This window comes from Lutjanus erythropterus, chromosome 13 (assembly GCF_056507025.1).
Source record: "Lutjanus erythropterus isolate fLutEry1 chromosome 13, fLutEry1.hap2, whole genome shotgun sequence".
In the NCBI taxonomy this organism is placed as follows: Eukaryota; Metazoa; Chordata; class Actinopteri; order Lutjaniformes; family Lutjanidae; genus Lutjanus; species Lutjanus erythropterus.
The window spans coordinates 11,490,232-11,509,682 of NC_139329.1; the positions used below are offsets into that span (position 1 = coordinate 11,490,232).

Here is a 19,451-nt window from a genome sequence, read left to right on the forward strand (position 1 = left end):
CTGTAGGTTTTCCTACACGCTTAGAATGGAAGCATGAGATGAAACATTTGCATTTCATCTGCAAGCTCACCGCTAGATGAAACTAAATCCTACACACTGGTCCGTTAAGAAGCTGGGACCCGTCAATATATATCAAACAATGAATAGATTATCAAGATATTTGCCAAGTTTTTGTTTACTAACATCTTAACCACTTCACCACCTCAAATCCCACTCCTACAGCAATGTCTACTTGGAAATTTTGTAGAACTGCCTGCAGACAAAAATTGAGCTGTGTGATGACCCAGCATCCTCTTCACTGTCTGCATTCTTCTTCAGACAACAACAGGAAGCTGACATCTCCCACAAATGTTCTGGTGAGTGGGTGGAAGAACATCAAATCCACAGTAACTCTATTTTTGCTTTGCCGCAGCCTTTTATAGTTAAAACTCATTCATAGTCTATTGACGTAGACGCAGCTGAATATTTTCAGATAATTTCTTGACAACCATTCCTTCGACTGAATGCACACTTACTGAATGTATTGCTGAGGATCCAAGGAAGTACAGTGTTGAATTTGGTGCAATTTGGCCAGATGGTGGCACTATAACAACAAACTGCATTTCGGCCTGTAATTTTTGAACTATAAGTATCAAAAACAACATGCTTTGACCAAAACAGCCATTATTTGTTTCCATACATTTTTTTGACGAGCAATCAATTAATTGAGGAAATGTCAGCAGGTTAATCAATAATGAAAACAATCATTGGTTGCAGCCTCGATCCTGTTAATGACCAGTGTCAACAGGATGGTTCTTCTTTGTTCATTTGTTGGATCCTTTAATTTTTATTAGTCCATCTCTTCTCACCTTTTTTCTGCTTTGCTTGCTAAACTACTAGAAGCTCTCAAAGTCCATCCAACATGTATGTTTCACACCCTAATAATCAATATAAAGGCCCTTAAAACAATTTAGTATTGCACCTCCATAAACTTGGGGGACTCAGAGGAGACAGTTTAAAAATAATGGTCTAAACTGAAAGAGGAGAAACTCAGATATCCTGATTTTTAGCCTCTAGCATGAGTCAATCTCTGAAATCCCTGGATCCTTCATTTCCCATAATGCAGCCTAACCAAGAGCATCTTTTTATTACCCTACCTGTCTGGTAAAGACCCACATTTCAAACACCGCACCGCTTCTGTTTTGCCTTCTCCCAGTTTAACTTTTATGAATATCATATCAATAATTTAAGCTGATTAACGTCTTAGTTTTGAATCAGAATCCTTGGTTCAAGAAACTTGCAAAAAAACATTTGGTGTGCCAAATTTACAACTACATATTTAATCGATATTTAGGTAAATATAACAACATGCAGGTTATTTTGTTTAATGATACCCCACTGCTCTCTTGTCTGCTGGTGTTTCTGTGTCCTCTCCAGCTGTGGGCCCTTAAAATTTTCACCCACTTTCCCTCGCATACGACAGCAGTATTAATATCAGATGCAAATATTAGAGCTCAGATGCATATCTTATTGTGACCATGCTCTGTTTCTGCCTCAGTTCATTTTATTATTATCAGTCTCTTGCCTTTGTTTCAATGCAGTCACTTCTCTAAGTCAATCATTTATTTAATATAGCACATACTCTATTAGTATATAGCATCAGGCACTGGTAGTAGTAGTAAGGATGGAGTGCGTTTGATTCGAGTTGGGTAAAACTGATTGTTCCAACCGATATTTTCTTTGTACAATGTAAAACAGTTTAGTGGAAAAACATAAAACATAAAACATCTGATCGGAAAATTTGTCATTACGTTGACAAGAACTCGGCTTCTCATGATCCAGGGCATTTTTATGGCTCAAATGGAATATATGGTACAGTGATACTGCAAGATAAAAAAGTTAATTAGAAATAGTGTGCACTCAGACTTGTGGAGCTGAAAGTGTTGAACAGTGTGCAGTCTGGTACACCACAATATCTAATATTTAACTTGCAAATGACCAGAGAGATAAAAACAAAACAGTGCCACAGGAAGACGTGTGTTGAATTAAATTTTAAACTGAAATGACAACAAAAAGGTAACCACCCCCTTCCCCCACCACTACAAAAACAAAAAAAAAACAAAAAACCTGGACCCCATTCCTCATATCTAGATGTAATTAAAAAAGAAATGCACGTCATGTCCAGAAGGAATTTCAGAAAAAAAACTTTTGATGCTTTTTTTTTTTTGCTTTTTTTAATAAAACCTGCAACATAAAAACTAACAAGCCTTCTTCAGTGTTGAAATGAATGATTAACTGACTTATTACATAACTATTCCCCCGTTTTTCCCTCTTGAAACCTTTTCCCCTGTAAAGGGACTGTCCCTATTGGGATCACTGCAGACTTAATTAGACTAACAAATTTCTTCATACTGATGCAGCAAGAATACATAACACAAATACTGTGCCAATACAGTCATATATGTTCATGTTGCACATCCACAAACCAAAAAAAATCCAAATAAACCAGTCTTTATATGAAACAACGACGTGATCCCTGTGCTGAATTTTAACATGTTTGCTCTGTTGGTGTGACATTCCTCAGACACACACCAAAACACTGTCCCATACACACCAAAGGAATGCTTATGTATACACGTAAATACACACACCTACAAACTCGCTGGTTAAACTAAATATGATCAAATATGATCAGAATCCAAAAACAAATGTGACATAGGCAGAAAAATGATCACTAATTAAATTAAACAAAAGCCCAGATGATGATGTAGTAGTTTCAGTGACAACAGAGTAGACTAAACTTCACAGTTCACTGTCTGCTACTCCGCTATGTCTTTGTTTTTTAATGTGGTTTTAGATTGAAGTACAAAGCAAGCTGTGCATTTAACACAGGTTTAAGATATTCATGTGTATTATTGATATTTACAAAACAAAACAGCTATGATAGTCCATTACAAAGATGATTTTAATTCAGTTTAAAGGTACATTCATGGTAACATTTTGCTTTTACAACACATTTACTCTCAGTGTTCTGATCAACATCAGCAGCAGGCAGCTGTTCTCAGCTAAAAGTTAACCTGCCCAGCACTAAATGGCAAACAGTCAAAATCGCAAACTACCTGGAGGAGAACTGAGCAGCTAAAGAGCCAGATATTGTTCTCAGAAGGTGGTAGAGACCAAAAGAGAGTGAATACCAACCTTCATCAGGTTGAGAGAAACATGGCTTCAATGGATATTGCTCCGTGTGTTAAAATGATTAAAACAGGGTGATATTCATCCAGTCTCACCAAACACCTCACTACAGGCTATAACGCTCATTTCAAGGACACAATTAAAAAGACACAAGTGGAAATTATCTTTTCAACAATCTGTACTGTCTACAATTTAAAAAAAACATACATACTCAATCTATGGCTAAGCTCTGACAAGAATACATCTTTTGGTTTTAACCCACCATGGCAGTCCACTTTCAGAGACAGCTTCTTTAGCACTCCACAAACATGTCAGCTCTAGAACAAATTAGCCAGCAAACCTAGAAGTTTTCACAGCAGCCGTCATGATATGAAACAGAGGGGTACATAACCTTGATTTGAATCAATGGTAACACCTGCATTCAACCTACTATTACATGTCAAAATTGTTGCCACAAGAAAGGTCTATTTAGCCAAAAGGATACCTCTACTTCTAATACGAGTAGGGATGCACGGTATTGCCGATACGTCGATAGTTTCCAACCCAACTTGGCTGATTGCCGATACCAATATATGTGCATATTTTTTCCACCTGCTTGCAGAGAGCATCAGGTCTCTCCTATAGCAAAGTAACTTACTATATCAGTTCCAGTCGTGATGGTCCACCGGCACATGCAGACATAAAATGCAAAACTTTTTAAAATGCACACCTTCAGTGGGCAAATAAGAAAATACTGCTAACAGGCATTTTCCACTGGTGTCTGTTACTCTTCGTTCCTCACAAATTTGTCGTAATGATCAGTATGACGGAATTAAATGTCTAGAGTTGAAGGAATGTGATTTGGCTCCTCCTCATATGACCAAAACTGAGCAATCATTGCAAATAGCAACTTTGCTGTCAGCTACACACACTTTGAAAACCTCCACACTAGGGCTGAACAATTTTGAAAAAAATATCTAATTGCAATTGTGATATGATTTGTGATATTAGAGGTAATGGTAATTTGTACATCATTATTCTTATATTGATTGAAAAGCCTGTAGAATCTGATTTATAGGACAGGACATCTCCGCCCTGCAACATTCATTAATTTATGTTTTCTGACACACATTTTGTCTTTAACAAATATTGCACCTTTTTAAAGCTGTAGACAGCCATAATGTGATTTTGATGAAAGTTTGATTAATTATGCAACCCTACCCTATACTGTAGACATACTTGCCTCATGAGCATGTGATTAAAGGGTCATTTTATTGACCTGTCATATGGGCAGAAAGGTTCATTTTAAAGCCTTAATGGCTGATGCTGATGATGTGCCAATATTACCAAGCAGTGGTGCACTCAAGTTCAGTTTGCACTGCATCATGCACATGCACAAGGCCTGTCATATCGGTATAAATGGTGGTTTTGGGCCAAGACAAAATGTATTTTATTTTATAGACTATGTCAACGGTTACTGCTGATGTGCTGATATTATTGTCCATCCCTAAAGAAGTTGTTTTGAAGGTTTGAAGAAGCTATGATATAATATAGATAATATATACTACTGAAACTCCAATCTGGTCTTTAAGTGTATCTGTTTACACCAAATAGCACTGTAGACTACTTTTATTAGAAAAAAAAGTCTATTAATACTTGGAGGAGAGCCAGGTATCAGGACTAATTCTGGTTGTAAAACATTTTTAAAACAGTTCTTGACAGCACAATGCTTGGACCCTAGAGACATGTAAAGCACCCCTAATATAGACCTGTAGTCCTTTAATATTAATACAGATAGTATAACTTACAACAGCAACCAAAGAGTCAAAAGAATATCTCTCTAAATAGAGATAACAGATATAAGAATATCTCTCTAAAACTAGATTTGCCATAAACGGAACATACTAACCTTCATGAAGGTACGAAGTACTGCAAGACCGGTGTGTCAGACTGGTGTTTTGTGTTAGGCGGATCTAATAAATTAACAAAGCGTACAGTATGCAGCTGTGGAGTTTCACTGAAAATTAAGCAAGCAGCTGGGTGTTCCCTCTAACTTTAAGCCCGGCCAACAAAGTCCTTGTTGTTAAAGTCAGAAAAAAATATATAAATAATTACAAAAGTTGTCAACAGCCTTGTATACGGTGACATATATGCACAAAAGCTACATCCTTGTGTCTGCACTTGTTTATGCTATGAAACAGCAGTGTTTATCACTCGTGTATAACCAGTTAACATAGTCTGAAGTGTGCTGGTGAATGCAGCGTGACACTGTATATCCTGCCGGTAGCACAGACGTCTGACAGGCAGGACTGACTGACTGACTGACTGACTCCATGCTGCTGGGAGCAGAGTCTGGTCAGAAACGCATCATCTGCAGCCCAGCAGATAGGCTGCCAGTAAAAAGCGGATTTCCCCTCCTCTTGCTTTACTGACAGTCAGACCACAGGCAGTTTAACACGAACTAAAAAAGATTTTTAAGAAAGTAAAAGACTTACCTTTACAAGTGAAATCGATTCTACTCAGCTCTACAAAGTTGGCGCTTGTTTTCTATCTGATCATGATTTGAAAGTTATGAAATGAGGCTGCAGAGGATGTAGAGTGTTGACAAAAAGGCCAGCCGCAAAACGGTCAGTTCCTCTATCTGTGTGTACAAGGAAGTAAAAGTTAACTTGCATTATAGGCATAGCCTACAAGTTATAAAAAAAAAAAAAGTCCGGAAGCAAGGACGGTATATGCAAACTAGACTGTGAAAGTGGCATCTGCATATGAGTGAGCTGTCACTTTGTCGGGATGAAGACTGACATATTTTCAAAATCAATGTTTTGGATCGCGATGTATCGATTGTTTCACTGTATGTGCAAACCTGCTGCACAGTCCGCACTCTGTAGTGCTGAGTGCAGACCAGTTTAAACACAATCCGTCAGCATATGTTTAACAGGTGGTTCTCAAAGTGGGGTAGGAGGACTCCTAATTGTCCATTAAGATGGTTCAGGGGGTCCTTAGACAAGAATTACTGCATTCATTAGAAACAATCCGTTATAAATTTAAAGTGAATTAAATAAATACGGTCAGAACAGTTTTTTTTTTTAACTCTTAGTCCATCTGTTTTCAGTGGTGTTAAGAGTATTCAGATCTTATACTTAACTAAAAGTATTAGGAGTGAAGTCAAAATGCAAAAGTTGTAACAGCAAGTACGTATAGTAAGTATATGCTGCAGAATGATCCCTTTCAAAATTATATATATAAGTGTGTATATATACATATACATATATGTGTACGCATTTTATTGTTGTAACTGCTCATTCAACTTTACTAATACACTGTTAGCAGTAGTTTAATCATTAAAATGCTTCACAATTTACAAATTGCTCACGCTTATCAAATTTAAAAATTTTTTTTAGAAAGAAATCATTGTGGATGAGGGTAGTAGTAGCAGAGAAAGCCATTTATTTCCAGTGTGTTAGATCCCTATTTTCCAATAAATGGGTATCTTCAAGACTGAAAAAATTTTCAAATAAGTCAAATGAATTAGACATTTCTTAATTTTAGAGTCTCACAAGACTAAATGGTCGGGAACCACTGACTCAGAATCTGATAATAAAACTTCTGGGTTAGAGTGTGATTTTGAAAAAACGATTATACAGAAAAAATATGACAAGTGTGAAAATAAATACATTTCAAATATATTTACAACATAATGTATAACATCTGTGTACTGCTTGTCCATTGTTCACTGTCATAGGCATACCTATTTAAAAGGCCTATAAAGAACTTTCAACTTCCCTAACCTGTATGAAAGGTACTACAGTGTACAAGTGAAGTTTATTGATTGATTGGTTGGTTGATATGTTAAGGAATAAAGGGTGACTGCCCATACAATATATGCCCAGTTGTTATAAACAGCACTTTATCTAGCTGGGGAGAAATAAGTGTCATGAAGATCATGTAGTGAGGTGATCCAGTGGCTCAAAACATAGTCACATTTCTGGGAATAAAATAATAAAATAATTTCCATACACAAATATGACAAGTGTAAACATTCTTTATGGAACCATGTTCTTCCTGCCACTGTGTGAACTGCTGTAAGATTATATTACAGATTTGCATGTGTAACTTGCCTCAGTAATTTGCATGATAGCAGAACAGAGGAGGAGGGGAATGAATACAGAGTTGCCTTTCAGCCTCTGAACAGGTGTTTGTATTAGTGCAATTAGAGATGTCAAAGTGGTGATCTTGAGATCTTGTCGTTAATGTTTATGGCAACATTTTACAGCCGACATTTTACAGATTAAATGACACTGACTAAGCTAATTACCACAGTATTCTCACTGAGAAACGCAAGTCAAAGTAGGTGCAGCCTCAAGGCGCCCTGTCATTTTAATACAAGCAACACTGCAATAATTTATTCACTACACACACACACAGAAAATCCTCCATCAACTCCAAACACGATATTCTATGACAACTGAAATTATTGAACATATTTCTAACTGCACATTTCTGACCATATTACTGCCTGTGTTGATTCATTCAAGTTGTTGATCAAATGACTTCATAACAACCTCTCCTCTAACGTCTGCGTCCTGATGTGAGTGGACAAACCATAGACCTTGATCAGAAAAATACAAAATGGTTGGTATAAAGGTATAGAAGAAGTTTTTGTCTCTTGCATTCATGAAGCTTATCCACAGCTGTAAGTTTGAGGAGAGGTTAAGTATTTACAGTGCGTAGAATATATTGTATTTGAACAAACAGTTGATGTGTCTTCTTGTGTTCGAGATATTCCCTGAACAACTCCTGAGCTTCTGAGACAGATATACCGTTTATGAAGGGTACTGTCATTACTGACATGTTCCCATATAAATATAATGGCTCAGAAGGTAAACCAGCTTGAGACACTAACAGGCTTGTGTCAGATTACGTCTCCTATACCTGAAGGGTTTTTAAAACTGTGAAATAATCTGTTATGCAGCAATTCATGATCACACATTGAAGCCAGACCTTCAGGATAATTCTCTGTACTGTTTTACTGTTACACATAAATGCTCATGGTGTAACGTACTGGTTTGTTGTGCTCCCTTTCCTCAACCTAATGCTTCAGTTAGAGATTTCAATAGAGATGCATGTAGATGCATTGCATTCTGGTTGACTGAGGCTACGGCTGGGGAAGATCATACATCATATCATACACCAGCGTAGCTTGTTGGAGATAAGTGTGAACGCACCCATGACACATCAGTCCCTCTCACTCTGAAGATGAGCTGTGTGTGAAAGAGTTGAAGCAGACTTTATAAACAAGATGCCTTTAAGCTGCCTTAGTTAGGCTTCGTCGGTCTGGTTCATGTTGTGATGACCTCTTCCATAGCCAACAACATCTGATCGGTGTAGACATGAGGCTGACTTTAGTGTCATGTGCCATTAAAATAATAATAAGCAGCAGTTGGTGTGTTAAAGGGTCCAAACAGAATGAGTGGCAGGTAAAGTGAAATCTGATTGGAGACACACAGATGTAAATGGTATCCAGCTATGTCAGATGATGAACTCCCAACTTGTGTCAGTGCCAGGTGGACCAGGAGCCTCAATAAGGTAAGAGTATTTTGATCTATCTCCCTGTTGTCCCTCACTGTTCCTGGTCTTCCTCTGGCTCCCTGAGGCCCTGACTGTGCAGAGTCTTCCCTGTCATCTCCATTATCGCTTGGACCTCTGGATCCACATCCAGGATACTCCTCTTACCCTCCCCCTCTTCGCCCTGAAAAACAAAACATACAGGAACATCGGGAATTTAATTCTCCATATTTCATGTGACACGACTGTTAAATGTAAAAAAAAGCTGAAATATGAATGAAGTGCTCTATTTGTATTTGCAATGACCCATCTCTGAAGCAGGAGTTTTCAAGGAGCATTTGAATGCAGCATTATCTAACATTGGGAAAAAAAAAACATTAGGATCTGAAAACAAATTTATATGGTTTGAATATATCTAACAAAAAAGGCATCAAAGTGCTACATCTGTGGCTTTGCCTACGTTTGTCTGTCTCCCTCTTTCATGCCCACATCTCTCCCACAGCCCCTGTGAGTTTCTGACCACCCAGCAGATGGCCCCGCTGTTTTCTCCACGTGTCTCCACCCACTGCAGCAGCCCTTGCACATTACTGTAACATCTGTCAAGAACACTGCTTTGAGCCTGCAGTGTAGGACACTCCGAGTCTAAATGTGTGGAATTATCTCAAGCTACATTTCCACACAGACCTTCCTTGAAAGATTCCTGATTACCAAATGGTTAGCGGACCGCATAACCTCACCGCCCCCCTTAACCTCCCTTTCCTAACCAAACCAAAGAGAAAAGGACAAAAATGAAACAAGAGCAATGGCTGTCACCTCCTCTGGTTCCGGGGGTTTCCCGACTGCCCACACTTCCATTGTGTCCAGGGTGAAGTCCTCCTCTCCAGAGAGCTGAGGGCTGCCATAAGTGGTGCACTTGGGTCGTGCGCGGCTGTGACCACGGCCAAACTCACTGTCCAGCCACAGACCAAAGTAGTTGTGCTGACCACCCATACCCTGATGAAGACAAGAAAATATGATGAACAACAGACTGAGAGAGAAAATCCATACAAGCATGTAATAAAAATAATTTTGTCCTTTATGTAAGTCTACTTTGTTCTACATTTAGATGGGACATTCTGATATAAAACAATGTAGTGTTTCTGTATAACACAAAAGCTGGAGCTCCAGATGATGATATAAACCATAGCTACCAATAGTAATATCATATCTGAAGAGTTTAAGAATTTTCTGAATTTTAAAATCCCCTTTTAAAGCAGCATGAGCCGAAAACACAATGTTAACGTATTATCATTTTATAAGTTGCTGTGAGAATGTGTCAGAAAAGTTTGTGTTGAAACACTGAATCTCTTTTTAGCTCTGTTCTGGTCTCCACCAACTCCTGAAAAAGAAAAAAAGACCAGCTAGTCTCTAACTGTGTCTGTCTGCTGTTTTGGTGCTGGACAGGTAGAACGCAGTGGGTTTATCAGAGCTTTTTCATAGAAAACAGCTGCATACATCTGGTGAAAATAACGCAGATTAGAGCAGAGTGGCCGGCTGCTCTTGGGTGATAATTCTTTTCGTTCTTCACCACAATCAACCACTATAACAATAGACATAGTTGTTATTAATTAGAAATATGGATTTGTGCAGCATTTACTGATTATTACAGTAACACATGATAACAGACCAGTACCCTGTTTATTCACTGATTAGTATGGTTTCTGTTCTACCACAGTGACAAAGACAATGTATATCATACATTGTTATATATATTAAAAAAATCAGTGTAATAAACAACTGTCACCAAATCAGAAACAATCCTATCATTACATCTAAGAGTAATATTTTCACTCAGTGCACTGAATAAATTAAGGGGAATACACTTTAAACTCCATGTGATATTTACAGGCCAGGAGCGACATAATTAAGTTTCTAAACTGAGCTAGTGTGGTCTCACCAATCCGTTGGGCATGGTCTGCTGATTCTGGTTGAGGTACATGAAGTGTTGGTTGTATCCTGTTGCTGTATAAACTCTCAGTTTGGGGAACACAGTGAACAGGAAGCATCTGGAGTCGCCTGCACACACAAATATACAAATTATAAAGATCTGAGTGAAAAATCAAGTGACAGCCCACAGTATTCAAACAAGTGGTATTACTTCCTCATGCGTCCTTTTATTGGTGCTTTAATATGAGTCTTGATCTGTGGTCTGGTCTACACCAACATGATAGCATTTTGGATTTAAAAGCCTAAATTCCCTGTTATCCATCAGAGACACACTTCACTCCTGCATGGCTGACTTCTATGAAGATTTGTCATCATGTGTTACAAGTTATTTACACAAATCACCCCTGTTCTGTATGCAGCAGTACAGAGCCAGCAGTTTCATGCAGGGTTCAACTACTGTTCCATCTTAATTCAGCTGTAAATCTTGAGTAATGTGGTTCCCAAAGTGGGTACCTGCACCACCCTGGGGTGCCTTAAAGATGCATCTTCCTGGTTTACAGCAGCCTGAAATTGTGACCATGGCAGGCAATGACAAGATTTAACGAAATGCTGACCTCAGCTGGCCACAGGAAAGGATTGATCCTGCGCCTCAGGGTGCCATGAAAAAAACATCAATATGGAGGAGTGCCATGGTTTAAAACACCTGTGCTTTTCCTGCTGTAACAAAAATGTCTGCTGTGTAAAAGGTCTATATGAAAGATACAGACTTGGCAAGCCATAATGTAATATATGAAGCTTGGACAAGACTTTTCTTAACACTATGGCTGATGTAGTTATTTATTGCAATGCCAACATGATGTTTTGTATGATCCTTAAAATACACAGTCAAGTATATTCTTTAGCCTTATATGACCTTCAATTTACCAAAGTGAAGTTTAATAATTATTTAAATGTTTTAATTAAAAGTATGAAAGTGCATTATATTTGCTCAAGTTTTCAAGCTCATCCAATCACTGGTTAGTTGTTGCATTACCATCATTTATGTTAAGAGAAAGTCATCCTAGTGTTTTTTTTATCAGTATTTCAAATGCTACAAACTGTGTGCCACTGGTTCACTTGCTAGCATCAGAGAGTGAGTCATGTAGACTAATGTTACTGTGTTCTCTGTAGAATTGTTGAAGTCAGCTGATAAACTTGAGACAGCATTCATACAAAAAAAATGCCTTTAAGGTCTACAAGTCATGCAACATGAAATTTCTGTGTGATTAGACAGAGCTAGTCCCTTCTCTCACCCTGGAACTGAGGCTTGATCTCCCAGGCATGGGAGGCAAAGCCCCCAAAAATATGTCCCTTCGTGTCTTTGATTAGCAGCAGCGTGGGCCCACGCTTTGTCAGGCCGGCCACCATCCTGGTGAAGCTCTCGCCATGCAGCCGTGTGGAAAACACTAGTCTCCAGGGGGCACTGTAGCTGTCTGGCAACTGGGGAGATTAACATAGAGTTGTACTGAATGACTGTGTAAGAATATGAACAGTGCTACATTTGAAGCTTCAGATTTAAGGTGTTGCATGTATTTTCAGGTATCGTGGATGATTAGGACATCACTCAGGTTAAAGTTAGATGGAGATATGCATGTAATTGTCACCAAACTGTGAAAAAATTCCATAAATATTAAAAAATAAAGATGAAAGTTTTCCCATTTCAACAAGGGCAAGTAAATTAATAAATTTGAGTCCTGAGGAGTAGTCTAATCAGCCAGAATAAATGAAAATACCGGTGTGAATTAATTGTGGTTTTATGACAGCTTTAATATCAGTCACTCTTCAACACACAACCAAATTCTTACAGCACATTATCAGAATGAAAGTAACAGTAGTAGGCTTATTGTATTTGATCTTAGTAAAAACAATTCAAGCTCAGCGTCTTGTGAATATCACAGAACTTCCTGGAGATTGATACAGATGTGCACTGCACGAAAGCACAACAAACAAGTCATCTGAGCTTTGCTTGTTGTATTATTGTGGAATACAGTGCAGCATATAGTATGGTGGCAAATGGTTCCTTTTATAAATGTAAAAATGAGAGCTTGAAACATTTGGCATGGACCTGTGTTGGAGTGTAAAAAATGTATCAACACTTCTCTGCCAGGAAGTTGAAAAGTAACACTTCAATGAGTTTTGAAAGGAGGTCAAAACTACAAACAACAGTAAAACTCATTTACCATCTGATAATAGTGGTGTAAATGGCACAGCTGATGTGCTCAAGTTATTGCAGAAACATTCATGTGCAGAGCAACAGGTTTGTGGTTTATGATGTCAAGAGGGCTTGACAGTGACGTGATGAATTGTCTGAAGCTTTAATAGAATTAGATTATAATAAGGCATGTGGAACTGATACGACTGCTAAACATATAAAGTATGATGGAAAAAAAAACTGTTCCTCCTGCTGATTTACTGGGTTCATTTATTGGCTCTACCTGAGTCAATGATGTCACTGCTGTTAGTTCCTGTTAGAAATATGCTTGTTGCTGGTCCAAAGTGTTTGAGAGAATTCTGATGGACAGATTGATATCCGGCACTGGTGATAACTGGTATGCCGCTGCTCTACTGGCTAACAGCACTCATTAACAGCATGTCACTCATGTTCCACTGTCAAATACCACTCTCTACAGACATACTACACCAATTCATGCTGACATATACTGCTGATTATTACGGCATGTCACTGCTGTGTGCAATTTATCAGCCCAGGCTTGTAACTCTTCATATTTGACAGCTGAGTTTCAGTAAGTCAGTAGAACAGAAGTGGTTTACCAAGAGTTAACCGTGACCACTGACAACTGGCATATTCCACTAACTAATCATCTTAATATTCACTCAGTCAGCATGAGTTAAGGTGTACCCATAAAAACATGCAGGTCATATGAGGATGTGGTATATTTGATGGTTTTAATGTCAGCAAATGGGGTTAAGCAGGGTGCAATATTATTAGAGACTGAGCATCATCAGTTGTAAGCCTCTTGGTATTGCTGGTATTTTTTCTTTCTTCTCACTTTCTTTTTGACTGTTTTTCTTTTTTCTTCTTCCTTTCTTTATTTGTCTTTCTTTCCTTCTTACTACTGAAACTGCCTCCAATAAAAAGTCAGAAAATATTGCACAGCAGTGCGTTCCATCCTTGGGAACAACAACATGGGTAAAATTGTGACTGATTGTGGTGCTACAGCAAACTTCTAAATGTCCAAATCTTTAAATTTCAAGTTCAAGCCAAAGAAAGATTTAAAACATTTTGGAGAGATTCTACATTTACATTAGCATTCTGACCTGTGGCGCAAGAAACATGAGGGTGGGAAGGTCCAGTAGACTCTTGAGCTCTTTCCAGGGTGTCTCCCTGCAAGGCGGCAGCAGGGTGGGGGCTGGTCGGCCACTAAGGGCCACTTTTAGGCCCTCAGCTACCAGCATCTCAAGGTACAAAGATACCTGGGATACCCTGAAGATCCAGTCCTCTAGACAAGAAACATCACAACCTCCCTGATCTGAGGAGTGAAACAGGAGGAGGAGAGGAGAGGAGAGGAGAGGAGAGGAGAGGAGAGGAGAGGAGAGGAGAGGAGAGGAGAGGAGAATCAACAGTTACATTTCTTTACTTTTAATATATCAAAAGTCTTTCAAATCACCTGTTTACCTGGGGATTTGAGTTCAGAACACAACTGCTCTGCCAGGAGTTTTACACCCAGGGAGCCATCACCCATTCTCTCTGGCTTCCAGCCCTGCAGACGCCCTCTGTGGACCAGAATCTGAACTACAGCAGAAATCAGGTCCTGTAGGAACTGTGGAGAAAGGGGAAAGTAGAGCAGGGCGTCAGTAGGGAAGGCTGGAGGAAGCAGAATGAAACAGGAGGGTTGGGACAAAATATAAAGTAGTAGAAGAGAAATAAAACAGAAATTGACACATTATTTCCTATTTAATTTTACCCTCTACTCACCACTACCACCTGCTCACATGTGACAACCAGTGCTGGTCCTGCCTCATGCTGGGACATGGCCATGACGAGAGGAGCCCGCTCTTCTGCAGTGCCTCGCAGCGTGTCTGCTAGGAAGATGACCAATTGTTCTCGACCTACTCCAGAGGTAGCAGAGGTGCTACACCTCCCAGAAGCTGCAGATGCTGCCAGTCCAGGGTCAATAGTACACATGCACTGGTAGACTCTCCTCACCATAGAGTCTGGTGCCAGGCTGCCCATTGACGACTGAGAGAGGGAAAAGGAGGAGGTGAACAAACTGGCAGAAACTACCTTTACTGGTAGATTCCACTGGATAGTAATGACATTTGTTCAGTTGCACATTTTGCCACAATTTGCCTTTTAAATAGATAAAAAATAGACAATAAAATTCAAAAAGAAAATGACAGTATACCTCTACTGTTTCTGTGTATGTCATGTATGTAGGCATGGGAAGTCCTTTAATGGTGATTAAATTAAAAATTTACATTTCCAGTCATTTTCTGACTTTACATATAGTGGAAAGTCAAATATTTGAATAGAATAGATTCATCTGTTTATGCTTTGACTTTTAATGTGTTACATTACTTTTTTTCTGATAAATATTTGGAATGACACCTGCATGCACTATTCCACACCTGGAGCATCTCAAGTGTTATTGTCTTCCCTGCTGGTGTTTTCCCGTGGGATCCTGAAGGGCCCCCAGCACCACCCTGTAGCCTGTCGAACACCCCCTCAACCACAGGCCGCTCTTCGGGGCGGAAGCGGGCCAGCCGCTTCTGCACCACCACGCTCTCTGTGTTACCCATGGTGCTCTACATTTTGGCATATAATATGACACCACACACACCACAGTCATTATGTTAACACACAGTGAGGTGCAATTAAAGGAAAAATCCACCCTAAAACAGAATACACATTATACTGTATTGTATATCAGGCATTATAATGTAATTTACTTAGTGAGGACTTAAAAAGATGATATCATAAATCAGTTTTGGAGTTTGACACTCAATTAATAATTTACTTTGCAAGCTCATAGAAGTCTGACATATTCCACCCATTCAGTATAGTATATACGATCAAAAGATGCAGATGTAACGTATAACAATATAACAGTACGCTAGACCAATACAAAGCATTTAATATTATATATAATAATACATTTCATTCATACAATTCAGTGTGTTAAATGACAATGTTATTTCGTGTTGTTTGAGATGATGTTTCCCTACGTTTTGTTAAGGGTCTTTAGAGTCATGTTTTACGCGATATAGACGTTTGCTAATAATCACTGAACTATTAATTAGCAATATTTAATAATATAGCTGGTCTGTATGTTAAATCATAAAAACTTTTTATTTTGGACCTTGGATGATTAGCTCCTGCTAGCTAACAAAGCAGGACATTACGTAAAAACTGTATCCCCAACGCAAATGGCTCTAACGTTATATAAAATTCTTTAGTTGAATAAATTAAGTGCATGATGTCCTCAAAGCTTCAACTTTAATACGAGATGTGTCTGTGTGCCGCTAACCTTTTAAAGAAGAGCAGCTAAGCTTTCCATCTTGCATCTAGCGACAGCAAAATGTAAACTTCCTGGTGTTGATTGCAATGACAGCAATTGCAGCCAATCGGATGATCCGAATGCTGCCTATTTCGTTGTGATTGGTCCATGATGTCAGGAGGCGGACCACTGCTAAATCGGGGTATGTTCATTAACACACTGTGTCAGCATTATTGTTTTGAGTGTTTAAAGACAATAGTTTGTACAATCTACATATATATTAAGTATATTTAAACTACAAATTGCAGGGAACATAGCAGTCCACCTTTAGAGACAGTTTTTTAGTCTAGTGTGAAAGGGGTTTCAGTGGTCGTACAAATGAAATGCATTTCTATATTGCACATGGTAATGACTAGAATGGATCAGTATTGTAATAATATTTAAAATTATTAGCGTTAGAGAGAGTGTGTTAGAGAAATTGCAAATCCACTCTCAGGCATCACCAATATCTTAAAATCTTAGAAGATTTGAGAAAACATAAAAAAAAAAAAAATCTATAGTTATATAGTAAGTATGAAAGGAAAAATGGAGTAAATGGTAGGGAAGTGTTAGTTGTAACTCTTGCATCGGTCTTTCACATATTATTGTAGTTTTCCAGAATATAATAATGATGTTCCCATAGGCTACCTCCTTTTATCATGCAACATATTTCACAAGCAAGCAGGCAAAAAATACATGTAAGAGAAATCTAAATTAAAGTAACACGAGGTGGAAGTGTAGTATCATTGTCCTGTTCCATCTTTGACCACTAGAGTCTGCACAGGAGCAACTCAAGAGAGTCAGAGCCCTCTGCAGACACAGTAAGCAGTTGAAAAACGCCTTTTAAGGGCATGAGATTTACCATGTGAGTGCACTGTGATGGGTGTGTTGCATTGTAATGAAGTCTTGTAGGACAGTGGATGCACCCACTTCGGCACAACTGAATATGTAGGTGACGAGCAGCCATCTGCCCAGTAAACAAACTGGTGTAAACAGGATACCAGTGATGAAACACGAGATGAACCATCAAGCCAGACAATCATTTCATTTCAGAACCTAAGACTTCTGGAGTGAATTTACTGTGTAAACTGTTTCCAAAGTTGATGTTTGGGACATAACTGTGAATGAATGAATGAATGAATGAATGCAGTTGAACCAATCAGACACTGAATCATTTAATTTGAATCAAAAATCACGTAGAAATGAAGAATGTGGGCAAATTTTAAAAAGCTATGCACTGTTGATCCTGAGTTTGACAGAAATCTTTCAGGGTGCAAAGAGTTAAATATGATGCAATATGAACCCAGTCGAGTGCTGTATAGAGCTTCGTCTTGTTATATACAAAGAGCACAGAAAAAAGCACTCTGATGCATAGGCCTATTGGCAGTATTTTAAAAGGACTTCATACATTCTCTCATAACCATTGTGTTCTTCCACAAGAAAGAAGTTTGCTCTTGATTTCATTGAAAACACAGTTTATTTAAACAAAACCAAATAATGGAGAGAATGAAAATAAGACGCTTAACCCCACCTTTTTGTTCCATTACAATATGTTTAAACTGAGAAGATGAATCCAAATGTATCTGCAAGTTAAAGAGTTATTATGAAAGTGAAAGAACCTGCTGGGGTTTCTGATTCCCAGTGTAGTCTTCCCCAGATGAATCAAAGTTTAGTCTTTCATTATAAGCTCATATAAAGCTTGTATAGTACACACCAAAGTCTATGAATAATCATACATACAATGGGGTTACTCCTGAAGTACTGTCACTAACTTTTGAATGAATGGCTGAACAGTGGCCATAAATCTAAGCCATATATTTGACTGCTTATCAGACACCCAAACACTGGACAGCTGTTTACAATGGGCCTACTGTGAGGATTTTACTACTGTGAAAATCATCACTCCGGCACTCCTTTTATCTTTTATAATGTTACAGCAATGGTGAGGTGAGCATCTCAATGAGGAGAGATCACTGGAAGTGCATAATCAAATACGTTAGCAATTGATGGAGAAAGTTTGATCCGGAAAATACAGATGAAGTTTAACCATTTAGAGATGAAGAGAGAGAAAAAAAGCTTCCTTACTGAACTTTCAATACACATTACAAAGTTCGCGTTACAAAGGAATGTGTGTTAACTGTTGCAAAACCCACCAGTGTAATCAGAACACCATCTGTCCCCTGCTCTTTGCTTGTGTTATCTTCTCCTGCTGTGTTTCTTTTGCCTCATTGGTGTTTCAAGCAGGTACAGACAGAACCAGTCGGCACACATGATTCACTGGTATATGACTGTGTATATATGTCCACGTTCCAGAAAGAAAGAGAAACTTGGCTTGATTACTGTGAACTGTGAATTGAACTGTGTTCACACTACTCTATACTGATTCAGCTGTCAACAAGTTGAGACTTGAGAAGTGAGTCTTGTCAGTTCTTCTTTTCTCTTCCCTTTACCCACGAACCCTCCTCTGTTACATCCCTATATGGTAAAAGTCTCTGCTGACTGACGGCACAGGAAATCCACAATCTGAATACCATGTTCAAAAGAAGAATTTTAAAAAGCCACACACCACACTTACAAATTGATCGACTGAAACTGTCACCAACTTCAAAGTGTTCTTACTTATCCATTCCGAGAAAAGTTATTCTGCGCTTGCTTGCCACATATAATTGCAGGCACTTGTACAACTTTCAGTATTTTGTATCAGTTTAGAAGCAAAGATAATGAACCCATCCCATTAAATTTTCATTCATCTTTTAAAAGTTTCTGCAAAGATGAACATGATAGTATGCATTAAAACTAGCCATTTTTCTGTTGAGGTTTGTATGACACATGAAGCCTGTCACAAGGCAAACTGTGTGTTTCCCAGGTCTCATAGTAAGACAACACCGATGTGTCCCTATACACACACTGCCTGAGTGCTTTGCATGTGTGTCCAGGATTTCAGTGAGGCAGAAACTCCCCGACTTTGAGATTACTTTTGTTTATTTTGCAGAAAACCTGACTACTTCCTCTGCATGTGTACATGATGCACCACAATGTGCCACCTCAGGCTGCAGCTGAGTGGCATCTTTGAAATGCTGCAATAAAATTATAATTTATTGTCATGTGGTGTCTTGGAAGATTTATCAATTAGGGGAGCAATTAAATAAAATAATTCGTCTTCTGATGACGTGTGAGAGAATGATTGGCCTTATGGAACCTAATCCTTTATAGATCATCCTGAACCTGATGCCGTTTCCAATTCAGCAAGGCTAACAGAAATGCTTATATGAT

At 38.6% G+C, this 19,451-nt stretch overlaps 2 protein-coding genes across 4 annotated transcripts in view; both read right to left on the bottom strand.

The window, feature by feature from the left end:
- The window catches only part of plcg2 (phospholipase C, gamma 2), a 29,167-nt gene extending 23,373 nt beyond the window's left edge, over positions 1 to 5,794 (bottom strand). For 2 of the 3 annotated variants that reach the window (XM_084733767.1, XM_084733765.1), the window contains exon 1: positions 5,646 to 5,794. The gene's annotated coding sequence lies outside the window, so the exon portion shown is untranslated. Of the gene's footprint in view, positions 1 to 3,808; positions 3,943 to 5,645 lie in introns of those variants that run through there. The other variant, XM_084733766.1, reaches the window with a different exon arrangement.
- A 2,656-nt stretch (positions 5,795 to 8,450) lies between these two features.
- On the bottom strand, positions 8,451 to 16,234 carry meak7 (MTOR associated protein, eak-7 homolog). Its single transcript, XM_084735034.1, has 9 exons — positions 16,170 to 16,234; positions 15,271 to 15,447; positions 14,618 to 14,881; positions 14,318 to 14,462; positions 13,960 to 14,171; positions 11,934 to 12,120; positions 10,652 to 10,770; positions 9,529 to 9,708; positions 8,451 to 8,899 (listed from the first exon to the last, which is right to left on the bottom strand). The coding sequence occupies exons 2-9, from the start codon at positions 15,439 to 15,441 to the stop codon at positions 8,771 to 8,773; spliced, it is 1,407 nt and encodes a 468-aa protein (XP_084591160.1). The 5' UTR covers positions 15,442 to 15,447; positions 16,170 to 16,234; the 3' UTR covers positions 8,451 to 8,770.
- Between the last annotated feature and the right edge of the window lie 3,217 nt (positions 16,235 to 19,451).

Coding starts and splice junctions, on each gene's coding strand:
- meak7 (XM_084735034.1), bottom strand. CDS start 15,441: ATGGGTAACACAGAGAGCGTGGTGGTGCAGAAGCGGCTGGCCCGCTTC. Junction 14,463..14,617: donor CATGTGAGCAGGTGGTAGTG/GTGAGTAGAGGG, acceptor CTTTCTCCACAG/TTCCTACAGGACCTGATTTC. Junction 8,900..9,528: donor AACCCCCGGAACCAGAGGAG/GTGACAGCCATT, acceptor TTTGTTTTTCAG/GGCGAAGAGGGGGAGGGTAA.